This window comes from Musca domestica, unplaced genomic scaffold (genome assembly GCF_030504385.1).
Source record: "Musca domestica strain aabys unplaced genomic scaffold, Musca_domestica.polishedcontigs.V.1.1 2, whole genome shotgun sequence".
Lineage (NCBI taxonomy): Eukaryota > Metazoa > Arthropoda > Insecta > Diptera > Muscidae > Musca > Musca domestica.
The window spans coordinates 23906310-23927744 of record NW_026712249.1 but is presented as its reverse complement, the minus strand read 5'-3'; the positions used below and the strand labels follow the sequence as shown (position 1 = coordinate 23927744).

Below are 21435 nucleotides of genomic sequence, written 5' to 3'. Positions count from 1 at the left end.
TTTGAGAAGCTCCATATTTTCCATAAGCGTGGATTTTTTAAAGAATTTTTGAGAAGCTCCATATTTGCCATAGGCGCGGATTTTTTAAAGAATTTTTGAGAAGCTCCATATTTGCCATAGGTGCGGATTTTTTAAAGAATTTTTGAGAAGCTCCATATTTCCCAAAGGCGTGGATTTTTTAAAGAATTTTTGAGAAGCTCCATATTTGCCATAGGCGTGGATTTTTTAAAGAATTTTTGAGAAGCTCCATATTTGCCATAGGCGCGGATTTTTTAAAGAATTTTTGAGAAGCTCCATATTTGCCAAGGACTTGGAATTTATAAAGAGCTTTTTTGAAGCTGAATTTTTAAAATAATATGTTGAAGGTCTTAAGGCTGTATTTATAGATAGTCTCAAGGCTGTCTCTATAGACGGCCTCAAGGCTGCCTCTATAGACGGCCTCTGAAGGCTGTCTCTCTATAGACGGCCTCTTAAGGCTGTATCTCTATAGGTGGCCTCTGAAGGTTGTCTCTCTATAAACGGGCTCTGAAGGATATCTTAAATGACGGCCTGAAGGCTGTCTCTGTAGACCAGCCGGAAGGCCGTCTCTATAGACGGCCTGAAAATATTGACTCATTATCCCACAAATGCACCTCCGACGAGGTTAATCCCTCATGTAATTGACCTTGTAAACAATTTCGTATTACAGCCAATAAATACTGATCTACATACAAAAGCCACCATTAACCTTATTCGATCCCTTGTCACCCATTGTAATGATCACTTCGTAAACAGTCAGCGGAGCCGCATTTTCTGTTGATATTGGCAATTTGTTACACATTTTTTCCCCCTCAAAATGAAACAATGCACAATCACTTGTGTCTGCCGGTCTCATACGCCGGCAATTTGTATTCAATGTTAGACATTTCTAATCAAGTCACATTAAAACAAAACGTTAGCAACGACAACGACAACAACAACAATGCAACCATACATAAATAATCCATGCTCGTACGTTGTTATAGCTTACGAGGTTTACAACCCATTGCATGCACCCCCTCAAGCGATATCGCTTTGTAATTAATATCTGATCTGGTCTTATGAAATGTGAGTTAGCATAATTGACCTTAAAACTCAACCTGATGTTTAACTTGAATTAATAGTAATAAGCTTGGCAAAACAACAGCAAAACAACAATAATAATAAACATATCAGTGATTACAGCTTGTAATGCAGCCTTTCACATTCGAATTATGGTACGTTATTTCAATTCAGTTAATACAATGTAAATCCCCATTAATGCCCTTAAATAGCCTTAGGTATTTCATATGGTCTATATATTTGTCGCTCTGCATCACTTCTGCCCTCATGACTTCAATGAAATAGGCATTTGAGTAAACAATTCTGTAATCAAAGCAAGAAAAAAGAAGACAGAGCATCTTTATAGAATGAGCAAGGAATTTTTATAGAGCAGTTTTTTTAAGAAGTGAAATAGTGGGTGTTTATATGAGGACTGTGCCAAACCATCGACCTATATTTGGTTTCTTGGAAACCAAACTACACAGACAGATGCATACCCTCAGTCAAGGTTCGATTATTTAAATATGTTTTGACTTCTGTTATGATTATTCGAACGATTGACCCTCTACATGTTGAGATAAAAAAAACTGCAACGAAGTCAAAAGCCATAACTTTTACATTTTTTTTTCTAAATTTTATCGAATGAAACCAAAAAATGTCGGAAATAGCATCAAATTTTAGAATAAGTTTAGATTTGTTCGAATAGGTCACCTTTGACACGAATTATGGCCTTCAAACGGCCAATGAAACCGTCACATGCTGCCCGAATGTTGCTCTGCGACACTTTGGTTATTTTTAGTGCCAACCTTGCCTTCCAAAATACTCCAGACACAATAGTCCAACAGATTGGTATCCGGAGATTTTGGGGGCTATTGTGCGCTGGAAATGAAGCGAGGAACCTGATTTTGCTGAGTCCTGTTGGCATGTCCAAGGTCTGCGGCCAAAATGTGCCCAAGGCTTTAACACAACCTCCAGAATATTTTCGCGATAATATTTGACATTTATTCTGATGCCACGGTCGATTAATACAAGCGGAGAGCGACCATCGTCTGTTATGGCGGCCCACAATATCACCATGGCCGGCGCTTGAGTTCTGGTGGCCAACCGAAGGTGCACGTTTTCAGCTTACCTCTTTGGCAAGTAAACATTGGTATCCAACAGATTGGTATCCGGAGATTTTGGTGGCTATTGTGCGCTGGAAATGAAGCGAGGAACCTGATTTTGCTGAGTCCTGTTGGAATGTCCAAGGTCTGCGGCCAAAATGTGCCCAAGGCTTTAACACAACCTCCAGAATTTTTTCGCGATAATATTTGACATTTATTCTGATGCCACGGTCGATTAATACAAGCGGAGAGCGACCATCGTCTGTTATGGCGGCCCACAACATCACCATGGCCAGCGCTTGAGTTCTGTTGGCCAACCGAAGGTGCACGTTTTCAGCTTACCTCTTTGGCAAGTAAACATGATCATTTTTATGTTTACAAACTGCTGGACAACGAATGTTTCCTCATTGGAAAAACCAAATTCGGCAGTTCACCACTTTTGGCCAAGCGAAGCAACTCTTTAGCTTTTTTGAGCCTATTTGCAGCTGTGGTGTAAGTTCTTGCACTTTTTGGAATTTCAATGGCTTACTCCGAGCTCATTCTTCAATATTTATCGAATGTAATATTGCGATATGTTCACTTACGAGCCATTCTTCTGCCACTGCGACGAGGGTTTCGAACAAGTCGCTTCTTTACTTTTCGAACCATTTATGTTGATGTGGCGGTTTTCTTCCGACCACTTCCTTGGCGTCGGGCTACGCTACCAGTATCACGGTAACGAGCGATGGTACGAGACACGAAAGATTTATTCACATTAAAATGCTGGAGTGCCCTAACGATAACCACTTGTGGTTTTCCAGCCAAATATAAAGAGATCACACTATCACGCTTGAATTCACGAATAACATTTTTTCTGGAAAATTCTCACTCATAATGAGCTGTCACTGGAATAATTTTAACAGCTGTCGGACGAGTGGCTTAGAAATGACAGAAGTCTGAAGTTGGTTGCAGTTTTTCATCTCATCCTGTATTTTTATACATTTTTTTCATGAAGGCCCTCTGAGCTATCGATATGGATTTTTGAACATTTTTTTTATCAAGAACCTGCGAGCTACAAAACTGGATTTTTAATTTTTTTTCTGAAAACCCTCTTGTCAGAGTTGAGGCCCATCATTCCATCAAGACTTTTACCCATGATCCCGATATTTAAATAATGCATATTTTCTTTTTATAATTTTTTTACTTAAAAAATTAACATGTCATTAACACCAAAAGATAGAAAACAAACAAAAAATGTGTATGCATATAAATAAACTGAGCCAATAGAACACAACTAAATATAACTAAGCAAAAAAAAAAACTGAAATGACATCAACGGCAAATACGCATGCGCATTACATACCTTAGGTGCAAAAAAACACAAAAAACGCGTCAGCAAGACCTCATTGTTTATAGCGGATAGCTCATTAGCTGTTTACCCTAAATGAAGTTATTAATAGGGTTGCCACTTCGGATAGATATTTTCTACCCCCAAAATTTGGTAGAGAATAAAAAAATTTCAAAACAATTGTAAATTAAAAATGTGTAAATTTAAGACAAATTAAGAAGTGGACCATAAACAGTAGGTCCACTTCTTTAACCGTGGAATTTTCAAATAATTTTCTGAAGACCCCCTGGATTTAAAAATTAGATTTTTCAGAAATTTTTTCTGAAGACCCTCTGAGCTATAAACGTGGATTTTTCAAAAAAAATCTGAAGACCCTCTGAGCTTTAAAAGTGGATTTTTCAAAAAAAATCTGAACACCCTCTAAACTATAAACGTGGACCATATAAACGGGGATTTTTCAAAATTATGGATTGGATTATAAACGGGGATTTTTCAACAAAATCTAAAGACCATTTGAGCTTTACAAGTGGGTTTTTAAACAACTTTTTCTAAAGACCCTCTGAGCTATAAACTTGGATTTTAATATAATTTTTTCTGAAGACCCTCTGAACATAGAATTTAAAAAAAAATATGAAGACACTCTGAGCTATAAACGTAGATTTTTCAGATATTCTTTCTGAAGACCCTCTGATCTAAAAACGTGGATTTTTCAAAAAAAAGAAACAAAATTTTACATCCTCGGAGCTATAAACGTGGATTTTTCAAAAAAAAAGAAACAAAATTTGACATCCTCGGAGCTATAAACGTGGATTTTTCAAAAAAAAAACAAAATTTGACATCCTCGGAGCTATAAACGTGGATTTTTCAAAAAAAAAGAAACAAAATTTGACATCCTCGGAGCTATAAACGTGAATTTTTCAAAAAAAAAACATAACATCCTCGGGGCAATAAACGTGGATTTTTCGAAAGACCCTCTGAATTATAAACGTAGATTTTTAAACAATTTTTTTCTAAAGACCCTCCGAGCTATAAACGTGGATTTTTCTAAAGACCCTCTGGATTATAAACGTGGACTTTTAAATATTTTTTTCTGAAGACCCTCCAAGCTTTAAACGTGGACTGATCATAGATTTTTAAACCATTTTTATGAAGACCCTCTGAGCTATAATCGTAGATTTTTCATATATATTTACTAAAGACCCTCTGATCTAAAAACGTGGATTTTCAAAAAAAAAACTTAACTTCCTCGGAGCTATAAACGTGGATTTTTCTAAAGACCCTCTGGATTATAAACGTGGATTTGTAAACAATTTTTTCTGAAGACCCTCCGAGCTATAAACGTGGATTTGTAAACAATTTTTTCTGAAGACCCTCCGAGCTATAAACGTGGATTTGTAAACATTTTTTTCTGAAGACCCTCCGAGCTATAAACGTGGATTTTTAAATAATTTCTTCTAAACACCTTCTGAACATAGATTTTTTAACAATTTTTTATGAAGACCCTCTGAGCTAAAAACGTAGATTTTTCAAATATTTTTTCTAAAGACCCTCTGATATAAAAACTTGGATTTAAAAAAAAAAAAAACTTAACATCCTCGGATTTTTCCAAAGACCCTCTAGATTATAGACGTGGATTTTCCGATATTTTTTCTGAAGACCCTCTGTGCTATAAAAGTGGATTTAAAAAAAAAATCTTTTTGAAGACTCTCTCAACTCTAAACGTGAATTTATTAATAAACGTGGGTCGATATAGGTAGTTTACATTTGAAATATCTTCAAGCTTTTTTTTTTTACCAGAAATCGACAAATCTGCTAATGAAACAAATTTTCGCTGGCTGGGAACCGACTTTATGACTATGAATAGTCATAATGTCTTCTTCTTCTTCTTCTGTATTTCTTGGTGTCACATTTCACAGTTACCTAATATGTGATACCTATGTGCAACGATGGATGAATGCATTTGAGACATAATTTTTTCGTTGTCATACTGTCTGTCTGTCAGTCAGTTTTTGTTTTTCTGTTTTGTTTCGTTGGCATCGAAGCAACCCACAAATTCACATTGAAATTATTTAATTACAACACTGACAGTCAGTCATCAGTACCCCTTTGAAGATGGCAAAAGGGTGTAGCGTTTAAGCGGTTGCTATGACTGCTGAAGGGGTCTATAAATGGCAAATATGTTGACGTTTATCCATGATGAGCAGCAGAGGATTGTGGGGAGAGAATGAGGGGTTGGGGTACATTGAATCAAACTTACTATGGCAACCGTTGTGCTATAATTAGTCGCAAAGCCAAAAATAATTAGCTTGGATTAAAAGAAGTGTAACGTCATACCGGTATGAGACGACGTGGGGTTTTAAAATAAATTTGATCAAATTAATAAGAATATTCTTCTAAATTCTCTGAGTTATAAAAGCGGATTCTTTAAGAATTTTTTCTTAAAACCCTTTTAAATATAACCCCTCATTTTTCGACTAATTTTTCTGAATACACTCTGAGTTATAGTTATTTAAACATTTTTCTCCCGAGGGTTTTCTGAAGACCCTCTGAGCTATAAACGTGGATTTTTTAAACAATTTTTCTGCAGACCCTCTGAGCTATAAACGTGAATTTTTTAAACAATTATTTCTGAAGACCCTCTGAGCTATAAACGTGGATTTTTTAAACAAATTTTTCTAAAGACCCTCTGAGCTATAAACGTGGATTTTTTAAACAAATTTTTCTAAAGACCCTCTGAGCTATAAACGTGGATTTTTTAAACAAATTTTTCTAAAGACCCTCTGAGCTATAAACGTGGATTTTTTAAACAAATTTTTCTAAAGACCATCTGAGCTATAAACGTGGATTTTTTAAACAAATTTTTCTAAAGACCCTCTGAGCTATAAACGTGGATTTTTTAAACAAATTTTTCTAAAGACCCTCTGAGCTATAAACGTGGATTTTTTAAACAAATTTTTCTAAAGACCCTCTGAGCTATAAACGTGGATTTTTTAAACAAATTTTTCTAAAGACCCTCTGAGCTATAAACGTGGATTTTTTAAACAAATTTTTCTAAAGACCCTCTGAGCTATAAACGTGGATTTTTTAAACAAATTTTTCTAAAGACCCTCTGAGCTATAAACGTGGCGCAGACCCACCCACACACTTAAAACTAGATTATTTTAATGTGACCTATTATTCTTTATGTAAAGCCGGATTTTTGAAGATATTTCGTATAAACCACTTGAGTGGTAGACCTGGATATATTTAAAATTTCGTTCAAGAATCCTTTAGTTTATAATTCATGCCGTTTTTTATTTACAATTGTAAATTTCTAATAGTTTTTCTACAGGAACCCCTTGAGCCACTTTTAAAATCTTCCTCTTCATTTCTCCATTCTGATATTACAAATATTTTTAGAAACTAATCGAAAACTGTTACAGTTACAACATCAGCCAACATGTTTTACCACATCGATGGTCATGCATAAAACCCCAACAATTTTCCAACCAACTACAACAACAGCAGCCGCAGCAGCAGTTCAAAGACATATCTGTGTTAATTTGATCAGTTTTCGAAGATTGTTTTTCGTCGATCTTTACTTCACTCCACTCCACTTTGGTCATTTCAATTTCATTTTCATCTCAAACTTGTTTAACAAGTGAAAGTGTTTTTTGTTAATACCATTGTTTTTGTTGTTGTATTAGTTTTGAGTATGTAAACAAACTTGAAAACACATGATCACCATAAATTTAACGACTGCAAAGCTAACAACAACAACGAAAAAAAAAAACATCACCAGCCTCCATCCAGACTTTTAAGAAAAAAATTGGTTGGTCAACAAAAAAGTGCATAGTTGGATCGGACAGACTGTCAAACACAATACCCAACAGTTTTCATGGTTCAATGCATTCAAGCGAGTTTTGTTTGGAAAACAAAGGGGATAAAAATAACAAAGCAAAAATTATATCAGCCAAGGTAATTGGAAGTGAGGGAATCAAGTCGCATTAAAATCTACCGGAAGAAAAACAATTATGAAAACCAAAAACCGAAGAAACAAAAATCAATCAAAACAAATCCGAAAACAATTTGAATGAAATCAAATCAAATTGATTTTGGTCAAGTGTTATTTTGACGTTTTTCAATGGCACAGTGGGTACATGTAAAAGGGAATGAATTTTCTTCAGAAAATTCAAATTTGCCATAGGCGTGGATTTTTTAAAGAATTTTTGACAAGGTCCATATTTGCCATAGGCGTGGATTTTTTAAAAGAATTTTTGACAAGATCCATATTTGCCATAGGCGTAGATTTTTTAAAGAATCTTTGAAAAGGCCCATCTTTTCAATAGGCTTGGATTTTTTAACGAATTTTTGTAAAGGTCCATCTTTTCCATAGGCGTGGATTTTTTAAAGAATTTTTGAGAAGCTCCATATTTGCCATAGGCTTGGATTTTTTTAAGAATTTTTGAGAAGCTCCATATTTGCCATAGGCGTGGATTTTTTAAAAAATTTTTGAGAAGCTCCATATTTGGCAAAGGCGTGGATTTTTTAAAAAAATTTTGAGAAGCTCCATATTTGGCAAAGGCGTGGATTTTTTAAAGAATTTTTAAATAAGTCCATATTTGCCATAGGCGGGGATTTTTTAAAGAATTTTTAAATAGGTCCATATTTGCCATAGGCGGGGATTTTTTAAAGAATTTTTAAATAGGTCCATATTTGCCATAAGCGTGGATTATTTAAAGAATTTTTGAGAAGCTCCCTATTTGCCATATGCTTGGATTTTTTTAATAATTTTTGAGAAGTTCCATATTTGCCATAGGCGTGGATTTTTTAAAGAATTTTTGAGAAGTTCCATATTTGCCATAGGCGTGGATTTTTTAAAGAATTTTTGAGAAGTTCCATATTTGTCATAGGCGTGGATTTTTTAAAGAATTTTTGAGAAGCTCCATATTTGCCAAAGACGTGGATTTTTTTAAAGAATTTTCGAGAAGCTTCACATTTACCATAGGCGTGGATTTTTTGACATTTTTTGAGAAGCTCCATATTTGCAAAGGCGTGGATTTTTTAAAGAACTTTTGAGAAGCTCCATATTTGCCATAAGCGTGGATTTTTTTAAGAATTTTTAAATAGGTCCATATTTGCCATAGGCGTGGATTTTTTTAAGAATTTTTTAGAAGTCATATTTGCCATAGTCTTGGATTTTTAAAGAATTTTTGGGAAGCTCCATATTTTCCATAGGCGTGGATTTTTTAAAGAATTTTATAGAGGGTCCATATTTGCCATAGGCGTAGATTTTTTAACGAATTTTATAGAGGGTATAATTTGCCATAGGCGTGGATTTTTTAACGAATTTTATAGAGGGTATAATTTGCCATAGGCGTGGATTTTTTAACGAATTTTATAGAGGGTCCATATTTGCCATAGACGTGGATTTTTTAAAGAATTTTATAGACGATCCATATTTCCCATAGGCGTGGATTTTTTAAAGAATTTTATAGACGATCCATATTTGCCATAGGCGTGGATTTTTTAACGAATTTTATAGAGGGTCCATATTTGCCATAGACGTGGATTTTTTAAAGAATTTTATAGACGATCCATATTTCCCATAGGCTTGGATTTTTTAAAGCATTTTTAAGAAGGTCCATATTTGCTATAGGCGTGGATTTTTTAAATAATTTTTGAGAAGCTCCATATTTTGTTTTGTTTTTTATACAAATTTGCTTTGACATTTTTTGGGAGACTTTTATACCACTGTACATGTATTTGCATTTGTTTCTATTAAATTTATTTTATAATTATTTTCCAATTTATAATTACCAAATTATTTGTAAAAACATTTCAGAAAAAAATTACATTTCCATGGAAACCATATCCCCCCAATATTTTTTGAATTGCTTTTGCTGGGCAATCTACATAGATTACAGTTTGGCTCTAAATAATTTTCGGTTCGGCATTAAGACATTTATTCATAAATTAAATAAAGCCGCAAAGCACACAAAAAATGTGTTGAAATTTCCACAGAAAACAAGCGTGGGTTTTGCTTGATTTAGACCACAAGTTAATTGAGAATACAGTTTGTTGGTTTCTGTTTTTTGGCAAATAATTTCTCAATCTCGTTTTTACTTTCAAAAAAATGTTAAATACAAAATTTCGATTGAAAATAATTAAGCTCTAGTTAATGCATGCATTGCAATTTGTTTGAACACACACACACACGTATACACACACATTTTTAATTAATTCCATAGCATTCGAATGGCAGCAATCATCTTTGAAAAACAAAAGACTTAAGCAACAAACTTCACGCAAATCAATGAAATGTGGAAATGAATTGGAGATTGTATTTTTAATGATTTTTTTATTTTTGTTTTTCGAGTATCAGCCTATTTGAAATATAAATAAATCATTGGAGTAATTAGTTTTTGAATTTTGAAGATATGCAGACAGACAACTGAAAGTGTTTTCTGTCCATAATCGTGGTCCGAAATGGAAAATTTTGGAACTAAGTGTAAAAATTTAAAAAAAATGGAATATTGGTCTTGGATATCCTCCTTTCAAGATTTATCACCTTTAAGAGGATTCAAAACTCAAAGAAAGCATTTTTCTATAGTAATTTTTAATATTGACATTTCTTGCTTTTCCCACTGTTTGTCTGCAGGTTGTTAGCTACATGCAAACGTCACGCATGAATGCCAAAAATAGTCTCAACATTCATATATTTCACACGTCAAGTTAAACAACTAGATAGGCTATTGAAAGTGTATATTATGCCTGATTTTTTGGAGTAGACTTAAGGAGAATATTGAAGCAGCGACTAATTATGCAAATTGTGTATTACATAAAGCTGGTTGCATTTTTTGGATTATTTATTTATTTGTTTCTCTGTAAACAGGTGCAGACAAAAAAGTTGTGAAGGAGTCCATAAGCGGTAGTAGGTGGAGCTGTCATTAATGTTGTCTATTTGGTTGAAACCCCTTAATTTTGTTTATGCCTACACAAAGTTAGACATTTATGTGAAGTTGTAATTAATTTGTTGGTGTCCAAACTGTCATAGGTTTTGAATAAATAAAACCAAAAATATAACAAGGCTGGCGGAAATAGGAGTGGAATTATTAAAGAATTTTTAAGTAATTTTTAAATAGGTCCATAGTTTCCAAGGGCGTGGATTTTTTAAACAATTTTTAAATAGGTCCATAATTGTCATGGGCGTGGATTTTTAAAAAAAAAATTTAGAAGCTCCATATTTGCCATAGGCTGGGATTTTTTAAAGAATTTTTGAGAAGCTCCATATTTGCCTTGGGCGTGGATTTTTTAAAGAATTTTTTACAAGGTCCATATTTCCCATAGGCGTGGATTTTTTAAAGAAATTTTAAAAAGGTTCATCTGTCCAATAGGCGAGGATTTTTTAAAGAATTTTTAAAAAGGTCCATCTGTTCAATAGGCGAGGATTTTTTAAAGAATTTTTAAAAAGGTCCAATAGGCGAGGATTTTTTAAAGAATTTTTAAAAAGGTCCAATAGGCGAGGATTTTTTAAAGAATTTTTAAAAAGGTCCAATAGGCGAGGATTTTTTAAAGAATTTTTAAAAAGATCCATCTGTCCAATAGGCGAGGATTTTTTAAAGAATTTTTAAAAAGGTCCAATAGGCGAGGATTTTTTAAAGAATTTTTAAAAAGATCCATCTGTCCAATAGGCGAGGATTTTTTAAAGAATTTTTAAAAAGGTCCATCTGTCCAATAGGAGAGGATTTTTTAAAGAATTTTTAAAAAGGTCCATCTGTCCAATAGGCGAGGATTTTTTAAAGAATTTTTAAAAAGGTCCATCTGTTCAATAGGCGAGGATTTTTTAAAGAATTTTTAAAAAGGTCCATCTGTCCAATAGGCGAGGGTTTTTTAAAGAATTTTTAAAAAGGTCCATCTGTCCAATAGGCGAGGATTTTTTAAAGAATTTTTAAAAAGGTCCATCTGTCCAATAGGCGAGGATTTTTTAAAGAATTTTTAAAAAAGCCCATCTGTCCAATAGGCGAGGATTTTTTAAAGAATTTTTAAAAAGGTCCATCTGTCCAATAGGCGAGGATTTTTTAAAGAATTTTTTAAAAGGTCCATCTGTCCAATAGGCGAGGATTTTTTAAAGAATTTTTAAAAAGGTCCATCTGTCCAATAGGCGAGGATTTTTTAAAGAATTTTTAAAAAGGTCCATCTGTCCAATAGGCGAGGATTTTTTAAAGAATTTTTAAAAAGGTCCATCTGTCCAATAGGCGAGGATTTTTTAAAGAATTTTTAAAAAGGTCCATCTGTCCAATAGGCTAGGATTTTTTAAAGAATTTTTAAAAAGGTCCATCTGTCCAATAGGCGAGGATTTTTTAAAGAATTTTTAAAAAGGTCCATCTGTCCAATAGGCGAGGATTTCTTAAAGAATTTTTAAAAAGGTCCATCTGTCCAATAGGCGAGGATTTTTTAAAGAATTTTTAAAAAGGTCCATCTGTCCAATAGGCGAGGATTTTTTAAAGAATTTTTAAAAAGGTCCATCTGTCCAATAGGTGAGGATTTTTTAAAGAATTTTTGGGAAGCTCCATATTTTCCATAGGCGTGGATTTTTTAAAGAATTTTATAGAGGGTCCATATTTGCCATAGGCGTAGATTTTTTAACGAATTTTATAGAGGGTATAATTTGCCATAGGCGTGGATTTTTTAACGAATTTTATAGAGGGTATAATTTGCCATAGGCGTGGATTTTTTAACGAATTTTATAGAGGGTCCATATTTGCCATAGACGTGGATTTTTTAAAGAATTTTATAGACGATCCATATTTCCCATAGGCGTGGATTTTTTTAAAGAATTTTATAGACGATCCATATTTGCCATAGGCGTGGATTTTTTAACGAATTTTATAGAGGGTCCATATTTGCCATAGGCGAGGATTTTTTAAAGAATTTTTAAAAAGGTCCATCTGTCCAATAGGAGAGGATTTTTTAAAGAATTTTTAAAAAGGTCCATCTGTCCAATAGGCGAGGATTTTTTAAAGAATTTTTAAAAAGGTCCATCTGTTCAATAGGCGAGGATTTTTTAAAGAATTTTTAAAAAGGTCCATCTGTCCAATAGGCGAGGGTTTTTTAAAGAATTTTTAAAAAGGTCCATCTGTCCAATAGGCGAGGATTTTTTAAAGAATTTTTAAAAAGGTCCATCTGTCCAATAGGCGAGGATTTTTTAAAGAATTTTTAAAAAAGCCCATCTGTCCAATAGGCGAGGATTTTTTAAAGAATTTTTAAAAAGGTCCATCTGTCCAATAGGCGAGGATTTTTTAAAGAATTTTTTAAAAGGTCCATCTGTCCAATAGGCGAGGATTTTTTAAAGAATTTTTAAAAAGGTCCATCTGTCCAATAGGCGAGGATTTTTTAAAGAATTTTTAAAAAGGTCCATCTGTCCAATAGGCGAGGATTTTTTAAAGAATTTTTAAAAAGGTCCATCTGTCCAATAGGCGAGGATTTTTTAAAGAATTTTTAAAAAGGTCCATCTGTCCAATAGGCGAGGATTTTTTAAAGAATTTTTAAAAAGGTCCATCTGTCCAATAGGCGAGGATTTTTTAAAGAATTTTTAAAAAGGTCCATCTGTCCAATAGGCGAGGATTTCTTAAAGAATTTTTAAAAAGGTCCATCTGTCCAATAGGCGAGGATTTTTTAAAGAATTTTTAAAAAGGTCCATCTGTCCAATAGGCGAGGATTTTTTAAAGAATTTTTAAAAAGGTCCATCTGTCCAATAGGTGAGGATTTTTTAAAGAATTTTTAAAAAGGTCCATCTGTCCAATAGGCGAGGATTTTTTAAAGAATTTTTAAAAAGGTCCATCTGTCCAATAGGCGAGGATGTTTTAAAGAATTTTTAAAAAGGTCCATCTGTCCAATAGGCGAGGATTTTTTAAAGAATTTTTAAAAAGGTCCATCTGTCCAATAGGCGAGGATTTCTTAAAGAATTTTTAAAAAGGTCCATCTGTCCAATAGGCGAGGATTTTTTAAAGAATTTTTAAAAAGGTCCATCTGTCCAATATGCGAGGATTTTTTAAAGAATTTTTAAAAAGGTCCATCTATTCAATAGGCGAGAATTTTTTAAATAATTTTTAAAAAGGTCCATCTGTCCAATAGGCGAGGATTTTTTAAAGAATTTTTAAAAAGGTCCATCTGTCCAATAGGCGAGAATTTTTTAAAGAATTTTTAAAAAGGTCCATCTGTCCAATAGGCGAGGATTTTTTAAAGAATTTTTAAAAAGGCCCATCTGTCCAATAGGCGAGGATTTTTTAAAGAATTTTTAAAAAGGTCCATCTGTCCAATAGGCGAGGATTTTTTAAAGAATTTTTAAAAAGGTCCATCTGTCCAATAGGCGAGGATTTTTTAAAGAATTTTTAAAAAGGTCCATCTGTCCAATAGGCGAAGATTTTTTAAAGAATTTTTAAAAAGGTCCATCTGTCCAATAGGCGAGGATTTTTTAAAGAATTTTTAAAAAGGTCCATCTCTCCAATAGGCGAGGATTTTTTAAAGAATTTTTAAAAAGGTCCATCTGTCCAATAGGCGAGGATTTTTTAAAGAATTTTTAAAAAGGTCCATCTGTCCAATAGGCGAGGATTTTTTAAAGAATTTTTAAAAAGGTCCATCTGTCCAATAGGCGAGGATTTTTTAAAGAATTTTTAAAAGGTCCATCTGTCCAATAGGCGAGGATTTTTTAAAGAATTTTTAAAAAGGTCCATCTGACCAATAGGTGAGGATTTTTTAAAGAATTTTTAAAAAGGTCCATCTGTCCAATAGGCGAGGATTTTTTAAAGAATTTTTAAAAAGGTCCATCTGTCCAATAGGCGAGGATGTTTTAAAGAATTTTTAAAAAGGTCCATCTGTCCAATAGGCGAGGATTTTTTAAAGAATTTTTAAAAAGGTCCATCTGTCCAATAGGCGAGGATTTCTTAAAGAATTTTTAAAAAGGTCCATCTGTCCAATAGGCGAGGATTTTTTAAAGAATTTTTAAAAAGGTCCATCTGTCCAATATGCGAGGATTTTTTAAAGAATTTTTAAAAAGGTCCATCTATTCAATAGGCGAGGATTTTTTAAATAATTTTTAAAAAGGTCCATCTGTCCAATAGGCGAGGATTTTTTAAAGAATTTTTAAAAAGGTCCATCTGTCCAATAGGCGAGAATTTTTTAAAGAATTTTTAAAAAGGTCCATCTGTCCAATAGGCCTGCATTTTTTAAGGAATTTTTGAAAAGGCCATATTTGCCATAGGCCTGGAATTTTAAAAGAATTTTTGAGAAGTAAAATAGACTCCTAGCTGAGTCACGTTGGGCGCCAACTTGTTCATTTATTTTAATTCTAAATATTTGTTTCCATTATCTCAATTCCAAATCAATAGCATTATCTGCCAACAACTCAATTGTAAAGTTCCCAACTAATCCCTTTTACTTTAAAAAATAAATAAATGATTTATGATATCATTATCAAATTTTGAGATAACCTCAAGCAAAGCACCTTTCAATAGAGTTCTCATACATAGTTTGTAACGCCAGCCATGATGATTACTGCTCGTTATCCAATTATTATATAATTGTCTACTATTCTTTGAAACTTCTTTTGTTGTTTTTTATTATCACAAGAAAAAAATGCCAAACTTGTCGCTTGTCAAATTGGCCTTTTTCCAATATCTTTTGTTTTTTCTTTGAATTTTTAATCATTAATCATAACATAATCGTTTCAGATTAGATCTCAAAAAAATAGCTACAACAATGGCATCTTGGCCTGTGTAAAGTTCCTTCCAAGTGAATGACAACTGGCAAATGACAAAACAATTGTTCCAAACTGTCGAGAAAGAAAACAACATTCTAAAACAAAAACAAAGTAGACTTTTTGACTCCAAAATGGCTGACTGACTGACTGACTGCTTTATGAGAATTTTGTCTTTTTGGTAACACAGAATGTCGTGGTGGTTTCCAAAGTGAATTGGATTGGATTGTTGGTGTCTTGTGTAATTCCGCACTTGGTTTTGTTATTCTGACAATTTTTTTTGTTCGTTTGTCAAAATAATTGCAAATAATTGAAATGGAAACATGTGAACCGCAAAAACGAAACGAAAATAAGAACATACCTAAAGAGTATTCTCTTTACATGAATGGGCAAATGTATACAGTGGGGTAAGTTTATAAAGAATTGGTTATATATATAACAAGGTTCCGGTCCTAGTTGAAGATAACCAAGACAACTGTAAAAGTCGAGTAACATCGAATAGTTCTGGAAATGAAAAAATAAATGGTAAAACTTAAAGAATAACGGGGTCCAAAGAATTGTACAAATCTCAAAAGCAAAAAGTTCGTGTTTCGATTTTTTCCGGACCCACAATCTCAGATACCAACAATGATCTAAATATTAAATTTCAGAATTTTATCCATATCCCTTCAACTTTATTTAGTACTTCTTAGAACACTTAGTACAAATAAGGTACCATTTGCAAAACCTTCCCCTTTCCTCAATTCCAGATACCAACAGAGTGCTCTTTATAAAATTTCGGAATTTTAGATATATCCCCTCATCCAATACCAAATTTAGTACTACTTAGTATTTTTTGTACAATTATGGTACACATTTTCAAAACCATCTCTATTACTCAATTTCAGATACCAACAGACCCTCAATATCAAATTTTAGAATACCAATTCTATCCTTTCACCAATACAAAATTTAGTACTATTTATTGCTTTTCGTACAATTTTGGTATACGTTTCCAAAACCATCGCCACATATCAGTTCCAGATACAAACAGACAGCTCTATATCAAATTTCGAAATTCTAGACATATCCCTTCATCTATTATCAATTTAAGTACCAATTAGTACTTTTCGTAAAATTATAGCACACATTCCCAAACCTATATCCAAATCTTAATCACAGATACCAACATATATCTAAATAATAAATTTCCGTAATTTATCCTATCCTAACTAATACCAAATTTAGTACCATTTAGTACTTTTCGAACCATTATGGTATACATTTCCAAAACCATCGCCATATCTCAATTCAACATACCAACAGAGAGCTCTTTATTAAAATTCGGAATTCTAGATATATCCCCTCACCCAATGCCAAAATTTAGTACTACTTATTACTTTTCGTACAATTACGGTACACATTTTCAAATCCATCTCCATATCTCAACTCCATATACCAACATAGGCTTTAATATCAAATTTGAGGATTCCAGTTCTATCCCTTCACTCAATAACAAATTTAGTACCATTTAGTACTTTTCGTACAATTATGCTACTCATTTCCAAAACCATCTCCATATCTCAGATCCAGATACCAATAGAGAGCTCTTTTTTAAATTTCGGAATTCTAAATATATCATATACCTTCACCCAATCCCAAATTTAGAACAATTAGTACTTTTCGTACAATTATAGAACACATTTAAAACCCACCGCCAAGTCTCAAACACAGATACCATCGGTAATCTAAATATCAAATTTTAAAATTTTTTCTCTCTCCCTTGACTTAATACCAAATATAGTACCATTCAGTACTTTTCGTACAATTATAGTACACAATACCGAAATCACCTCTATATATTCAGGCTACACATGGAAAGCGACCCTAGTACCAAATTTAAGATTTCAAGCACTATCTGTTCACACAATACCAAATTGTACCAAATATAGTACTATTTAGTACTTTTCGTGAACTTTTAGTACACATTTCCAAAACCACCTCTTTATCACAAACCTACCACCAAAGGGGAACCCAAAGCAAAATTTTAAAATTCCAGCTTCATCCGTTCATCCTAAACCAAACTGTTCAAAATTTAGTACCATTTAGTACAGTTCCCACACTTAGCTCACATTGTGAAATCCGCCTCAATATACGAACTTACTTTCCAAATTTGATTCTCATACCAAATTTCAAGTTTTTAGCTCTTTCCGTTCAATTAATAGGAAATTGTACTATTTTTGAGGTTTAGTACCATTTTAGAACTTTTCGTAATCTTAAAGTTCGAATTTCCAAAAAAACTTTGGAAGATCTATCCTGCACTCTATCAGTGACTCTTATTCCAAATTTCAGAATTCTACATTATTCCGTTTGTCCAATACAAAGTATTCAATTTTTAGTACATTTTAATACTACTACTTTATTGGTACATATTTCAAAGTCCCCCTCCATGTATCAAGGAAACCGTACAAAAGTACGTACTGTTCATGCAATACCAAATTTAATAACATGTAGTACCTTTCGCATGCTTTCCAAAGACAACTCTTTACGCATATCCTAAGTCAAGTCTTTATCTTAACCCTACCCATTCTGCATTTTAGCACCTTTGGTACACGTATTGTTATATTCCTTCCATCATATACCAAAATTAATAGTATATAGTACTTTTCGTACTATTTTTCAGGGAACTTTTTTTTTTTGATATTCGTTAAAACCAGGTTCAATTGTTTTTTTCTTGCTTTTGTTACCATTCTAAGTCAAATGCCACTTTTGATGGAATGATGAAACGAGGATCATGCGATAAGTCGTGACAAATTTGAAGCTCAACTTGATGTAATTGTTAATTTAGAATTTTAAAAGGTAGATTGCAAAGTGTGCCGACATGGTACAATTCACTTCAAATTTCGATATGTCGCAGCGAAGTAATAGACGATGGTTTAGGTTAAACTGGAAGGTAATCAGTTGTAAAATAAAAATTATATGAGTTTAAGGAAGCCGATTTATAAAATTTTAAGAATATTTTCAAAAAAAAAAAAAAAAAAAAAATAAAATCATTTGTGGGTCTCTCTTATAGAGAGGTTGATAAAAACAAAACCCTATTCCCATATTTTATGTTAAAGTTTTCTGTATTTTCATTCCGAAAAAAATGTTAGAATGCCCTTGGCTCTTATAAATTCTGCAATTTCATGATATGATATTCACAATAATCATTTTCGATACTTGTCTTGTTATGACAGTTGTGTGTTTTTTTTTTTCAACAACAAAGCCTATAGAGTGGCTATTATTATTGATTTGTTGCAGGTATTAAGAAATCTGATTGCCGGCATATTTTGACAGGCTATTGTAAATTGTCTAAAGACTAACAAGATAACGTTCTGTTTTTTTTTTTTTTTTTTGGTGATTTGTTTTCAAATTAATGGCCAACATTTGTTCTGCAAAGTGTTATATAAATGCCCAGAGTTGTGATACAAAAATTGTTCAATCATTGGCGAAAAAGGTCAAATAAATTTTAGAAACAAAAAAATGTGAAATAGTTGCAATATTTTTGGGTCTTTTCGCCTCTAACTAAATTTAGAAAAAAAAATAATTTTTTTATGCGAAGTTTTCCCAATACGGAATATATTTTTAATACATTTTTCCTAAAATCTTTAGGGGTAGTGGATTTTTTTTAAATAGTTTCCAACAATAGTTTGATTTTGTGGATGTTTTCAACAATATTTCGATATTGGGTTTTTTTTAAATATTTTTCAAAATTATTTCGATGTGGTGGATTTTTTAAAAAATATTTTCTACAATTTTTCGAGGTCGTGGATTTTTTAAAAAATATTTTTTAATAATATTTCGATTCAACAACATTTCGATGTCATGAATTTTATTTTAATATTTTTCAATAATATTTTGATGTTATGGTTTTTTCAACCATTTTTCAATAGAATTTCGATGTGGATTTTTAAAATATTTTTTTAGAATATTTCGATAATATTTTTCAATTACATTTCGATGTCGTGTATTTTTTAGAAATATTTTTAAATAATATTTCAATGTTGAGGATTTTCTTTTGATATTTTTAACACTTCATATTCGCATTATTTTTTTTCCCTAATACTCATTCGCATTTTCTCTTTTTCTTCCGTTTTTCCAGGAAATCGAATGTCTTAAATTACCGCACACGTATCAATGGTTAAATCAACCGGCCGATTCCAATACTCCCCCCATCCATAACAAAGCAAAAAAAATAGTAACAATCATTTGATCCGTGCCAAATAAAATAAAATATCATTGACCGCAAAACTCTCTTCCTGCATTAGACAACAATAACAACAACAACAAACTAAACAGCATTGCTCATAGTCGGACCAGATAAACACACAGCTTCACACCAACGCCACCAACATGAACGAGGCAAATGGTAATCACTCCATCATCACCACAACTAATCAGGGTGATATAAACCGGCAATCTGAATCGCCGGCACGCACGATTGACTCACATGACTCAACGACGGGCAGCATGGACACCATAGTTGATCGAGCAACCCACCACAGCAACAGCAGCAACAACAACAGCATGGGCAATATTGCTGTGGCTATGGGTGGCAATGTAAATGCTTCTGCTTCTTCTTTGAACAATACTAGCCATGAGGAAATGATGCAGACCGCAATTGAACAGAGCACCAACACCACAAATATGCAACATCAACACAATCACAACAGTCTAACCAATTCCGAAATAGCCATGTTGCAACAACAAACTACCAACGGAAGTGATGATGAATTAATGCAAAATTCGCAGCATCAGCAGCAACAACAAAATAATTCCAATTCCAACAACAATAAAACGTCCAAGCCCATGGATGCCCAAAGTCACATTTACTCCAGTCCAGTTTATGATGAAAAACCACCACAGCCCTTAAAATTAACAGCTGCCACCTTGGTGGACACGGTAAAGAATGACAGTTTAAAGAAACCCAAATTGATATCCCACGAAGAGTTCAAACAACAGCTACAGGAAACCATTGCATCCCGAGCGGCAACACTCGATTCCAGAATCAGTAAAAAACAAAGATTTCCCCCAGAACTCATCAAAGATGATCGGAGTTCGGTGAAATCTTCCAAATCATTGAAAAAGAAGAAGTCATCGTCATCCAAGCTCAAAAGTAGTACCGCTTGTTGTTCGGCATTTCCAGTACAAATTATTTTGGGTCTTCTACAACTGCTGCTGGCCATTTCATTGGTGGCCTTGGGCTCTTTACTGATTGTCCGTGAGGCAGCTCTATCCACAGCTGGCTGTGGCATATGGACAGGTCTGATAGCAGCCGTAACAGGATCATTAGGTGTTGTGGGCTTAAGGAAGACACAAACTTCGTTTTTGGCCTTGAGTTTGGTTTGCATTGCAACGAGCACATTGGCATTGGCTATTTCGGGTGTTGGTCTGTCACGTGATGTGAATCAATCGAAGGAAAAGGTGAGTTATGAACTCGATAACAATAGTCCTTTGTGGTTGTCAATGTAGTAAAAGTTTTAAAATTGTTACCTTAAAGCGAATCACAAATGCGGTTTCTTGGTCCTCATTTCAAAAATTCCAAATTCTAAAGCTCTACGCCAAAAATATGTGGTATATTGATTACAACAAGGCAGATATGCTCACATCGACTTCCATAGCGAATATATATTCATTTTTTCCAACGAATATTTGGAGGAGTTACAAACGGAATGACAAATTTTTAATGCCCTTCTTTCTGTGGTGAAGGGCATTCTACACTCCTAAATGCTTGTTATCTAAAAAATAATTGGAATATTTTATTTTACGCATAACAATTTAAAGTTGATCCTTACAAAACAGATATTTAAAACTCAGCTGATCAAGCTTTAAAATGTCCTTCATCCTCACACAGTCTGCAGTCTTCGACGTTAGAGTTATCCCAATTGGACGTTCTTGATCGGATGTTGCAATGGTCTGTTACTACCCCTATTGTTTATTCATGCTTAATAGATATTAAGTTCTGCTCGAGCAGATATCTGGCCAGACTTGTTTTGATAACTTGCATCGCGGTTTGTTGTACCACCACCTTTGGACATCTTCCTGAAGAGTCGCCCTATGTTCTGTTTAAATACCAAAAAGGGGTTTTTAACATGTCGGCGACTTCAAGGTCTCTTGACTGCGAGCCCATACTTCTGACACAGCCTCTTCACTCAATCTCTCGGAAAAGAAACCCCTTTTATCAGAAATTG

General features: G+C 33.4%; 1 protein-coding gene across 1 annotated transcript in view; it reads left to right on the top strand.

Annotated features, from left to right (window-relative positions):
- Window positions 1–21435, top strand: part of LOC101895475 (uncharacterized) — an 87523-nt gene that overhangs the window by 37201 nt on the left and 28887 nt on the right. Inside the window, exon 3 of the mRNA XM_059122006.1 lies at window positions 19347–20668. Coding sequence (XP_058977989.1) covers window positions 19598–20668 — 1071 coding nt within the window. The 5' untranslated portion in view covers window positions 19347–19597. The remainder of the gene's footprint in view (window positions 1–19346; window positions 20669–21435) is intronic.